Source organism: Actinia tenebrosa, unplaced genomic scaffold, assembly GCF_029948245.1.
Source record: "Actinia tenebrosa isolate PJP-AT-01 unplaced genomic scaffold, QUT_ActTen_1.0 PGA_scaffold5__44_contigs__length_20552954, whole genome shotgun sequence".
Classification (NCBI taxonomy): Eukaryota; Metazoa; Cnidaria; class Anthozoa; order Actiniaria; family Actiniidae; genus Actinia; species Actinia tenebrosa.
Window position 1 is genome coordinate 8,587,838 of NW_028292582.1, and position 12,612 is coordinate 8,600,449.

General features: G+C 36.3%; 3 protein-coding genes and 1 long non-coding RNA gene across 9 annotated transcripts in view; 1 reads left to right on the plus strand and 3 right to left on the minus strand.

Moving 5' to 3' along the window:
* Positions 1-507, minus strand: part of LOC148906469 (uncharacterized) — a 1,252-nt gene extending 745 nt beyond the window's left edge. The window contains exon 1 of the mRNA XM_089037877.1: positions 1-507. This exon is cut by the window's left edge and continues 745 nt beyond it. Coding sequence (XP_088894003.1) covers positions 1-507 — 507 coding nt within the window.
* The window catches only part of LOC148906468 (uncharacterized), a 2,236-nt gene extending 745 nt beyond the window's left edge, over positions 1-1,491 (minus strand). Inside the window, exon 1 of the mRNA XM_089037876.1 lies at positions 1-1,491. This exon is cut by the window's left edge and continues 745 nt beyond it. Within this exon, the coding sequence (XP_088894002.1) occupies positions 535-1,491 (957 nt within the window). The 3' untranslated portion in view covers positions 1-534.
* Positions 1,492-5,669: 4,178 nt separating this feature from the next.
* The window catches only part of LOC116303888 (uncharacterized), a 52,481-nt gene continuing 45,538 nt past the window's right edge, over positions 5,670-12,612 (minus strand). For all 6 annotated transcript variants that reach the window (XM_089037870.1, XM_089037875.1, XM_089037872.1 and 3 more), the window contains one exon: positions 5,670-6,404. In XM_089037870.1, the coding sequence (XP_088893996.1) occupies positions 6,132-6,404 (273 nt within the window). In that variant the 3' untranslated portion in view covers positions 5,670-6,131. The remainder of the gene's footprint in view (positions 6,405-12,612) is intronic.
* LOC148906470 (uncharacterized) lies at positions 6,310-11,116 on the plus strand. The gene is made up of 4 exons (XR_016121330.1): positions 6,310-6,433; positions 7,334-7,407; positions 7,738-7,769; positions 9,995-11,116. It is a non-coding gene; the product is annotated as an uncharacterized LOC148906470 (long non-coding RNA).

The following is a 12,612-nucleotide window of genomic DNA, read 5'->3' on the forward strand; positions in this document are numbered from 1 at the left end:
TGGTCCACTCTCGTTGCATATGAGGAAGTCAGTAGGAAGTGTACACTGTAAAATAGTGTACTTACGGCGTAGCAGACCAATGACCCTTTCCACATGGATTCTTACACTGGCGATGCCCCTCGTCTTTTCAACATCAACTGGGTCCAGTTGGGTCTTGCCTTTAGTGAATGCTGGAATAACCAGCTTTGCTTGCTTGAGGCCAACACTTTCTGCTATTGTGAACCCCCTGTCTGCCATTATCATGTCACCAGGCACTAGTTTGTCCAGTAATCCACAATTTTCAGTCAAATATTTGTCTGAGGTTCTACCTCCCCAAGCTTGTGATATATAGGAAATGGTTCCTTGTGGGGTAATCCCAATCAATACTTTTATTGTGTTGTGGTGTTTATAAGACGAAAAAGTTTGTGCCCGGGCTAGAAGATTAGTTGGTCGATCAATAAAAACTTCAAAGCAGTCTATGACCACAGTCACTTTTTTGCCAAACGCTTGCTGGAAACACATTGGCATAGTTTCCCATAGCTGATTTCTGTCTGGCTAGCAAATGAGTGGCGACAAACGAGAATCCATTACAATCAACCACAAAGAAAAAATCCTGGATACTGTTGGTAGAGATACTTGGAAACGGTATGCCAGTTCTTGAAACGGTATATTAAGTCTAAGCTTTATCAGAACCATGACAAATTCCTGAAATTTGCTAAGAGTTTGACTACGCCGAGTGATGCTTGTAGAAACGTGGTCAAAGATAGTCAACAGAATTTCAGTGGAAGGCAATCCAGTATAAAACCGAACTTTATCGTCTGTGTTAAAATAATCTTTAGTTGGAGGCTGATATCCATTTACCGAAAACATATACTCGAACTCCTCAGTTTGAGACATAGAAGATGTAGTCTGGCAGTTTTCGTTTTCAGTCTGGACGAAGACGCTATGGACGCGGCATGAGTTGGTTTGACTTACAGAGCAGGACATGGAATCATCATGATCACAGCTCGAACACAGATTTAAAGCTTGGCCTTCTTCTTCTACAGCTTCTTCAGTAGATGGACCCTCTGCAAAGTCGATATTTTCGAGGGGCAATCCACTAGCATCTAATTGTTGGCGTTTAACAGCAGCCTCATACTCGAGCTGTTCAAGAGACCTCTTTCGTCTTTCCTTTGATCGGGCAGCTCTCGCTTCCACGGCTTCATTATTTACTTGGCGATATTTAGTTTTACCAAGATTCAAGGTAGGCACCCAGTCGTTGTTGAATCTATCCCACGCTGCTGCCGGCCTTCCTGACTCGAAATGCCTTCCACAAACTCTCTCGTTTTTCAGAACATTCTTCCATTGTATGTCGTCGCGACTTATCGCCATAATCCATCTTTCTCGTCTCTCTCTGCTCAGTTCTTCAGCTTCTTCTCCTTGTTTATCAACAACAGAAGGTATCCTGAAGAATCCTATAGCCGTATCTTTTCTGCTATTACTTGAACAGCCTACAATAATACAGTGAACCATGACAAAAGTTGCTATACACCCGTGAAATGACGTGGTTCGATACGCTTTGTTTATATATATGCGACACCAACATGGCGGATAGCAACCGTCGTCAAGCAGTTAGTCACGTGAGTGAAAACCAAGAATATAAGACATATTTCTATTACCTAAAAGATCAAACCTTCAAGGGGGGTTCCGTGGAACCCTTCGAACCCCCCCTGGATCAGCCACTGAAAAGCTTGAACGTATTGTCAGCAATAGCAATAATAGCAACAATAGCTGAAAGTTAAAATAATTATGATTTCAGATATGTAATTTTTTAACATTTTAAAATCTTGAGTTTTTGTGAGGGCATTCTATGGGTGACCACCTCTTGCAGGTGAGTGACCACCAGATGGAAGTGAGGACATTCTATGGGTGACCACCTCTTGCAGGTGAGTGACCACCAGATGGAAGTGAGGACATTCTATAGGTGACCACCTCTTGCAAGTGAGTGACCACCAGATGGAAGTGAAGACCTATTACTGGAGGCAATGTGGTGCAAGTTATTATCATTTGTTAACGTGAACGTAAAAAAGTAAAACGTAAACGTTCTAAGTGACCAGATCCTGAAACTAGAAACCCTAAGCTAAAGGCATCTTACAGGTGACACATACACCTCACATGCAATCAGCTTCTGTGAATGGACACCCAGGGGTTTCAGCACTCTCACATTCGACTGCCTCTGGTAACCTATCATCCCATGTATCTGATTAAGCCCACTTGCGACTACCTTGCCCCCAATCTAAAACAAAGTTATGGGTTTCCTTGTTTTCTCTAATTTGGTCCGGGGTTGTGTTTATTATGGGCTGGTTGCTCAATTGGATTTGGTTTATTATTTATTTAATTTTATAATAATGGAAACTTTATTTCATATTTTGTTTTACATTTACAGTTGTAAATCTCACTCCTGGGTGGGGGACTCTGGGTGGCAACGGGTGGGGATGCTCATCGGAAATTTCCAAAATGACCCCTAAAAGATACTCAAGTCTTACAAAGGTGGGCGTGGCAGCAAAAGATTTTTACCCCTAAAAGATATCAGCTGAAATTACACGTTAATAGTTGGACTTATACGATTAAAGCCAATTAAAGTTGTCATTGTGCTATTGTTAGGTAATATCTTATTATCTTTAAAAAATAGCCTAAAAGATACCAGCTTGGATTAAAATGACCCAAAAATCTTAAGACACCCTAAAAGATACCAGATCCTTGGTTTTCCCCCTAAAAGATACGAGCATCCCCGCCCTTCAACATATGGGAGTCCCCCTCCCCCCCCCCCCCCCCCCCCCCGCAGGATCTCACTACAAATAGGTAATTTACAACTGACTACTTGAATTGAAGACACACGCAAACAAAACAAACAAACAAACACAAAAGGATTAAAATTTCATCAAATCAGGATTATCCCCAGATTTGTTTCTACGACAGAAGATAAATTATGTTGATCTAATGGTTATATTCATTATTTTTTTAAATTATACATTGGTGTTTTTTTTAACCCTATGTTGTCAATTATTTCTATAAAAGTGGACATTTATCAGAAAAAAAATGGCAAGAGAACTAATCGACAGGTTAACAAACTTGACTCATTTGAAATCACTACTTATATAAGCTTTTGAGAATGTTTTTGTATCTTTATAATAATGAAAACTTTGAGTTTTTCCCTGAAATACAATCGTAAATCTCGCTACGTACAGGTAATTTACAATTGGCTACTTGAATTGAATACAAAATGTGACAAATGACAAAAAATTTAAAAAAAGAGGATATTATATCTGTAATTATACAGCTTCTCATTAATCCCATATAGGTAACTGTCCGATTATTTTCTTAATTGGACAGGTCTTGTCGATATGGGATTGATTAGGCAGCTATATAATTAATAGGTAATAGGATTTCATGCTCCCCAATCAAGAAATAATTAGACTCGTCCAATTATTTCTTAATTGGACAGCATGGAGTCCTATTACATATACTAATCACCTTTAACAAGACTATTAATGCTGCATTAACTCGGGATGTACGACTCTTCCATTCTTTGTTCCTGCAGCAGAAAATGTAATATGATGATCTAATGCAATATTTATTAACTTTCTGATGATGTAAAGGCGATCATTGTTATTGTTATTGTTATTATTATAATAATTCTAATAATTGTAAATAACAATTCAAATAGTTGAACACTCATAGGTTACGTTTACGCGCTTTATGAGTGACTTTGTATTGCATCCAGATGTTTAATAAACTGCAATATAATAACGACAACATACATGAAAAAATTACTCAATTCTAATTGGCTTAGAGCAGTGTTGTTAAAACGTAATAAGCCTTTTCATAGTTTAAGGATCGATTCCACTGCGCATGCGATTTTATCCCGAATTTCTCACCTTCTTTTGTTTAATTAAGAACAAAAGAAGGTTTAGACAAAGAAAGGTGAGAAATTCGGGATAAAATCGCATGGGCAGTGGAATCGATTCTTAAACTATGAAAAGGCTTATAGTGCAAGTGTAATTTATGCAATGCAAACAACAAACGGAAATCTCGCTTTTGATTGGATAATAAACAATAGGAAATGATTTTAGCCAATGACATGACAGATTTTTTTGACGAAAAATGTGAGGGAAATTTAAAGAAAATCGAGGGAGAAGGTGGCGGCCATTTTATCTTGGGGTAAAAGTAAGCAAAGATTTTACGGATTTTACTGTCAAACAACTAAAAAAACAGTTCAAAAAAGAAAGCACAAGTAAAAGTACATCGTTATTGCTGAATATATGGAAGAAATAGTGAGAAGAAAACAAAGTATGACATGAATTGAGGGAAATGAAATACTCGAGCGATTCTTTGCCGAAGTAAAACAAAAACGAAAAGTGAAACGAAAAAGACTATGAGCAAGACCATTAAACACGATATGGTAAGTGCTTACACAATATTTTGGTCTAAAAGATCCCAAGCAGAGCCGCAAAGCTTTCTGAACACTTTCAACAGCTGTTACAGTAGGTATAATTTTTTTCAATATAAGTGTTACAACTCCAGTTTGCTGCAGTCAGCCAATCCAAATGTCTTCATTCCTAGTGCTTCAGATTTACTAAACAGTAAAAAAAACTTTTCATAATAAAGATATAGCCAATTTTTCGTTTAAAATAGGTAAAAAAGTCTTTAAATTGCATGTATTCGAAACGAAAATCGCTTTGAACATAGTTGGTTGCGAACGGATTTCATAAAAAATACTAAGCTTATGCGTTGAATATTTCAAATATTTACGTCTCTTTCTTTAGTCTTTTGTAATTTGTTTTTAATGTATGTTATTGATAAGTAATAATTTGTAACAATTTGGGATAATTTCCACTCGTGTGTTTTTCAAAGAGCTGAATTTCAACTCTTCCAAAAATACACGTGGAAATTTATAATCCCAAATTGAACTCTATAAACTGTGTTATTACCTCGTTATTACCTATACTACTACTACTGCCACTACATTGGGTGTTTTTTTGTTTATAATACACTCAACAAAATTGAGCAACTTAATTGGGACTCTACAGAGTACAATTTGGGATTTAATTGTACTCCTATTGTCCAAACAGAATTGAGTAATTTTGTTGAGTGTATTGTAATAAAATGAACTTTTTTTCCAGATTCTAAATTGTCCTTTCTTCTTTTTTAGTTTATGCAGCACAATGTGATGATTCTGGGTAAGTCTGCTTTAAAATATAAAATGATGTAATGATATTGTAGGAATGTGTAGTCCCAGAAATTATCCATACTCCCCTTATCCCCACGGAGGAATTTTTTTCAGACCCCCTCCCCAAAAATCAGGAAAATTTATTAAGCTCTTAGTCCTAGGGCAAACATCGAACTTTCCATGCACCGAACATAATTACATCAAAGAATGCCGCCTCATTATCACCTGATATCTGTTGTTTTTAATGAGTTCGGTGCATGGAAAGTTCGACGTTTGCCTTAGGCCTTAGCCTCTAATATGCCCACTCCCTCTGGGGAAAAAATCCCAGGAAGGCTTTCCTAGAGGAATTGTTTTGGGGACAGAACGATAGGTCGTCTTTTCTTATGCAAAAAAAACCAAATTGTTTTGTCTCCCATAACCATTCCTCTTGGGACTCAGTGCAAGGGGTATATAGGTTATATAGGCTTTACACCATCACCAGTTATTACAGGAGGAACAATAGAATCTGGTTTAATCTAATTTACACGAGAAATAATTCAGTTCCCTGGGAAAAATGATTATATTGTTGCCATCATGTGATGGTGCAAAGTCCCAAAGATTCTTATAGAGATTATATTTTGGAGTTGTTAATGTAAAGGAATTAATACTTTCCTTGAGACTTATTATTTTCACATACATTTTATTTTCAGTTTCATTTTATGTTCATCATTTTTTTTTTCATCACAAGTTAAGGCGTCTTTACATCCACCTTTGTTGTTTAAAGACAAAACAATTATATAAAAAGACTATTCATCATTTTCCATACATGGGTTTACTGGTCAAATACAAAGCATTCAATTGAGGCTGCAAGGTTCAAATTTGAATAACCCTTTGAAAGTACCTTGGTGCCTCACTTGAGTGCTTTACATGTTTGACCAGTAAACCAAGAGGTTTTCAAAGCAGGTTATTTGAAGTGCACTTCTCTGGCTCTTTTGTTTACAGTCAAACTATTTTTGATGTACGTCACCAACCAACAATCCTCATGGAATGAAGGTCTTTCAAGGTCTCTACACTGGTCCAGTTTATCACTTGTGTCTTGCCATCGTCGATTGAGAGTTTTAACAACATAGTTGATGTCATGTGCAGAGTCTTCTTCAATGGCTGGGTGTAGCTGCTTAGTCAAAGTGTTGATCTGGTCCATGTAGCGTTGCTTGACATCACGTTCTTTGCATTTAACCTGTGATGTAACAAAGAATGAATATTATGGTTAGTTTTTTTAGTTTTTGGTTGATGCTTTCTCCTCTTTTTTGTAGCTAGATTTTAATTGTTTGTTTGTCTTTTCTTTGTGTTGTTGTTTGTCCTTGTCATTTTGGCCTTTCTGTTTGTTTGTGTTTGTATATTTACTTATTTGTGTTGATTTGTTTTTCCTTGTTTTGTTTCTTTATAGTTTGCTTGTATTTATTTGATTGTGCTTTTGTTTTAGATTTTCCTTGTTTGTGTTTTATTTGTATTTATTTGTTTTTTTTTGTTTCTTCGTGTTTTTGTTTCAGTTTCTTTGTGTTGTCTGTTGCGTCGTTTCATTGTGTTTTTGTTTGCACACTCATATAAACAAGAATGGAAATAAGTTATTGGTGATTTCACACCACTGCATTCTTTTTATAATTTATTGTTGATGAAGGATTTCATTGATTATAAACTTTAATGTTTCAAATTATCTAAGAGAATTTCTCCCAAGTCCAAAAAATTGTGAAAATAGGATAGCATCTTAGCCTACAGCAATTGGGTTAATAAGAGGAGAGTGATTTGACTCCAATGAATTTGTCTGGGCCATTTTGGTATTCAGTGTTATATTTTCCTGCATGCTAACATGACAGTAACACACGACTCACAAAAGCCTTCCTTTGGCTGAGAGATATTTCTTGAAGTAAAATTTTCTCTATGTATTGAACTGAAAAAGGACCAAAATGGATTTTTTTTGGGGAAAAAGGAAAGATTGAATTATGATTGGACACATTAAAATGAACTATCATTGCATTACATAATGATTACAAAGTATTTTTTGTTATTTTACAAAAGATTGCAAACCTTTTTATAACCATGAAATAACACAAAAACTAAATAGCAGTAAAGACATATTTATTTTATTTAGTTATTACTGTTTCACAGATATATGGTTACACTCTACCTTTGAATTATGCCTGAGGCCTAACAAAAAGACAAGCAATGGACTTTGGAGAAAGGTGAGAGGGATGGGGATGAACCTCAATAGGGTGAGGTGGGGATAAACCTCAATAGGGTGAGGTGCAAATAAACCTCAATAGGGTGAGGTGTGAATAAACCTCAATAGGGAGAGGTACAAATAAACCTCAATAGGGTGAGGTGTGGATAAACCTCAATAGGGTGAGGTGCAAATAAACCTCAATAGGGTGAGGTGGGGAATAAACCTCAATAGGGTGAGGTGCAAATAAACCTCAATAGGGTGAGGTGGGGATTAACCTCAATATGGAGAGGTGCAAATAAACCTCAATAGGGGGAGGGGTACTTATTAATTTTGTGGATATCTTTTTCAGGAAAAGGCAAGCATTGGACTCAGGATTTTTTGGTAAGGTCGCATGATTTGAAACTTAGCCTTTTTCATACCTATTTGTTTTGACTTTTTAACTTTGAATTTTCTGGACTTGTAAAAAATTTAATTATGGTTTTTTGGTAAGGTTGCAGAATTGACACTTAACCTTTTTTCATACCTAGAGTGCAAACAGTTAGTCCGTGAAACACTAATTACTAAATAGTACAAAATAGTGCTAATTAAACAATAGAAAACAATGGAATTTGCATGAAATTGTTCTATTTAGTATTATTAAAGTTTCACAGATTTACTGTGGTCACTCTAGTTGTTTTGACTTAGAAAATTTTTGACTTTGAATTTTCTGGACTTGTAAAAAATGTATTATGATTTTTTTTGTAAGGTTTCAGAATTGACACTTAGGCCCGTTTCATACGTCAAACTTTTCATGAACTGAACCTAACACGTTGAAGATCGACCAAAGATCGTCAAATATCTACTTTTGTATCAGACGTCATACCAAATTAGATTTTTCCAAGTCAAGCATTTAGGACAGCGGTTAACATACAGTAATATAGAAATCTGACTCTTCCGCAGTGCCGCAGTCCCCCGCTCGGCCATCCCATACTTCTTCCTGCAACCCAACCAGGCTGTTCTTCATTGCTTTCAAAACATGAACACTTATTTCACAAGAAATACAAACATATTTCATGGTTGCAAAACACGAATCACGCATACAATCAATGTCATTAACGTTGTCCACCGAAAAAAGACATTTACACGTTTAGACTAAAAGATATATCACGTGTTTCATTATGTATTCTTTGCCTCGTGTGCGTCAGCCTGAACTTTAAATGTAAAATTCAACTTGTGAATCAAAAATCCAGAATGCCCTGACCATTTAGTGAGGATTTAAGATGGAGAATGGTATTTCAGAATTTGTTTTATGCCAGAACCTTTGAGGAAACACCTGATATTTCTTTTAGTCTAAATGTGTAAATGTGTAAATGTCTTTTTTTGGTGGACAACGTTAATGACATTAACTGTATCATCGGACGCCATTTTGGTTTCCCAGGATCCAGAACCAGCTGCCGAGCCTCTCATATAACACAGGAAGCCATGATGATGTTTGCATGCACAGCTCATGATAAACCTGCTCCCCCCCCCCCATTTTGGGATTAAATATAATATATGCATTAGGTTTGGTTCATGAAAAATTCAATCAGAGTAGCTCTGAAGTGGTATTTCCCAACCGCTTCAGTCGATCTTAAAGACCTATTGCCACTTACCGTGATGCATCACAATTTGTTTACATTTTGAATCGTGTCACCACTGAAAAAACAATTCCAACATTTTGAATAAACTCTTAAATAGTCCCTAAAGCCGTAAAATAATGTAAAAGAATAATTATTGTGCCTTAGTGCTATGTCTGAAAAGGATTTAATATGACGTTATTCAATATATGATCTTTGCATTTCATGGACCACGAAATTCATCTGTGATCGCGGTGCATCACGGTAAGTGGCAATGGGTCTTTAATGATTGGTTCACACTCAATGTTATGGTCGAATGATCTTAAATCTTAAAAATTGGTTCGAAGCATGAAAAGTTCGACGTATGAACTGGGCCTTAGCCTTTTTTCATACCTAGATTTTTTGGCTTAGAATCTTTTTTAACTTTTCTGGACTTGTAAAAAATTTAATTAGAGTACAAACACTATAAGTGTGCAACATAAATACCACTACATACTGCTAAATTATGCTAATCCTATTGTTTTCTATTTTTTAATTAGCACTATTAACGACTAAATAGTGCAAAGTGTTGCAAACTTTTAGTGTTTGTACTCTAGTAGTTTTTGATAAGGTAATTACCCTATTTCACTATGACGTCACATCAAAACAATCTAGTGTTTGAACGCAAAGGATCATGGTCGTCGGAGGGGATCAATGCAACGGAAATTCAACGAAAATTGTTTAAAAACCCGTATCAATCCACAAGGAGAAGTAGAAAAGCCAGCAAACGCTCAGAATATTTTTTAGTACATGTTAACGCATATATGTTATCTGAAAACCAGGCCATTTTAGATTAAACTGTTTCGCTAGTAGCAAATTTTGTTGAATTTTCTATTGGATTTGGTGATGTCATAGTGAAATAGGGCAATTTGACTTAGAAAAATTTTAACTTTGAATTTTCTGGACTTGTAAAAAATTTAATTAGCAGTTTTTGGTAAGGTAATTTGACACTTAGACTTTTTTCATAACTAGGTGTAATGACTTTCATCTCTACCCTCTCCACGCCCTTTTTGACAAATACCACCCTAAGGTCCCCCATCATCAATACCACCTCGAGGTCTCGCCAGCTCCAATACCTCCTTGAGGTCTCGCCAGCACCAATACCTCCTCGAGGTCTCACCAGCACCACCACCTCCTCGAGGTCCCACCAGCACAGATTGTTGCTACCCACCGCTTACCAGGACCACAGCAGTAAATTACTGTCCTGACAACAGCCATCTTATGAAACCATACCAGGTGACTCCTCTGATGGCAAACACTGGTGATAAGTATATCAGACTCTGAACTCCCTACAGACCCATGAGAGTACCTTGGTGACAAGGCAGCCTTTGTACTGTGAGGATTATTGCAAGTAGGAGAATTACTAAATAACCACACCCCACTACCCATAGGTTTTACTGCACAACAGTGATTTATATATCAGAGTGACGTGATCTATAATGTATTCAATTAATGTATTCAGAGACTGCTGAGGGACTAGGTCTTATTTATTCAATTAAGTATTAATATATTCATCACATGGGTAAATGCAAGGCTGCTGATGGAATGGGTCTATAATTTATTCAATTAAGTATTAATGTTTTCAGAGACTGCTAAGGGACTGGGTCTATAGTTCATTCAAGTATTAATGTATTCAGAGTCTGCTAAGGGACTGGGTCTATAGTTTATTCAATTAGGTATTAATGTATTCAGAGTCTGCTAAGGGACTGGGTCTATAATATATTGAATTAGGTATTAATATATTCATCACATGGGTGAATGAGAGGCTATGTGTAAAGAAATTTATCGTTCCAGATGACATGTCTGTCACGTGAGTAAGGTTCATTGAATAATGAAATAGAACAATGTTTATAGCAGAACACTTTAAGTAAGATATTTTTGATTTTACAATATGATCTTAAGGTTTATTCTCAGGTTGTGGTGCAACTGTAAATTTTAGGTAATGACCTTTTTCCATTTTGTGGCATTTTAGAATTTATATGATAATTTATATTTTCACCATGCCATTCTTTATGCTTTTTTTATTTTTAGTTAGTTGTTTTAGGGGCTCGAACGAAATGGACTTCTGAATTTTGGTCCCTTTAGGAAATTCCTGCCTATGGTCCCCCCCCCCCCCCCCCCCCCCAGTGCTGAACTCTTGGTATTAAATGTTTTCCATTTGTTTTTTCTTTAGTTGATATAGTTTTGCTGCTGTAGGTAAACTGTAAACTTATCACTGTTGTGCACACCCATGAATAGTAAGGTATGATTATTTATACTGCTACTCACACTAACCTTCACAGTGACTGTCATTTATGTCATCAGCGCACTCCCATAAAATCTGCAAAGAGCCATCACCTGGTAAACTTACACACAACATTCAGCAAGAGAACAGCCCACTGATAAATGGCAACAAGGTTAGACTCTTTCAGGTTAATCGGTAATTTTTGGCACTGTCTGACGATGATTCCCAGCCTGGTAGGGCAACTTTGGTTAGCACTGATAGGGCCTTGTGGGATCACTCTTCGTCTGGCCCCTACCCTTTGACCTGTCCGGCATGGGTGACCCTAACAGGAGTACATGACTCCCGCCGGCATAGCTCTAGGGGTCACTGGGACACGCAAACTGCCTCACCACGATAAGGTGGTGATCCCGATCGAGACAGGTATTAAGGACCTCATGGGTGGTATCAAGGGTGTTCAATTTTTCTGGTGTACAAATAATAAATGATAATAGTATTAGATATAGGAGAATGTTTCAAACTAGTGCAGGGTTCTCGTAGATTTTGAAAACAAATCACTAGCCATCAATCTTATAATTAATTTCTTAAAACTGGGCAAAACAGATTGGGGAAAAAAATTGTTTTGTTGTTACGAGAACCCTTGTCTAGACTAGTTGTCAAACGTTTTAGTTTTAGATAATTGCTCATAACTAACTATATAATAATAGTGATAATAATAATTTCCTTTATTCTCATGATTAAGAACAAATCATGAAGAAATAAGAAAAAAAAGAAGAATATATGTATAATAATGTAACTAAATTACATAAATTATACAAGTTTATAAGCTTACTAAGCAATGGACAAGCAAGTATGTCAAGTAATGCATAATCTATGGGCCTAGAAATATTACTTTCTGTACAATAAATGTGTTTTTCCTAATGCTGGTGTTTTGTTTTTGATTTGTTTTCGTTTCTTTGTGTTTTGAGCAATCCAAGGAAACCCAAAGATGGTGGATAGCCCAATAAGATGATGAATAGCCCAATAAGATGATGAATAGCCCAATAAGATGATGAATAGCCCAATAAGATGATGAATAGCCCAATAAGATGATGAATAGCCCAATAAGATGATGAATAGCCCAATAAGATGGTGAATAGCCCAATAAGATGATGAATAGCCCAATAAGATGATGAATAGCCCAATAAGATGATGAATAGCCCAATAAGATGATGAATAGCCCAATAAGATGATGAATAGCCCAATAAGATGATGAATAGCCCAATAAGATGATGAATAGCCCAATAAGATGATGAATAGCCCAATAAGATGATGATGAATAGCCCAATAAGATGATGAATAGCCCAATAAGATGTTGAATAGCCCAATA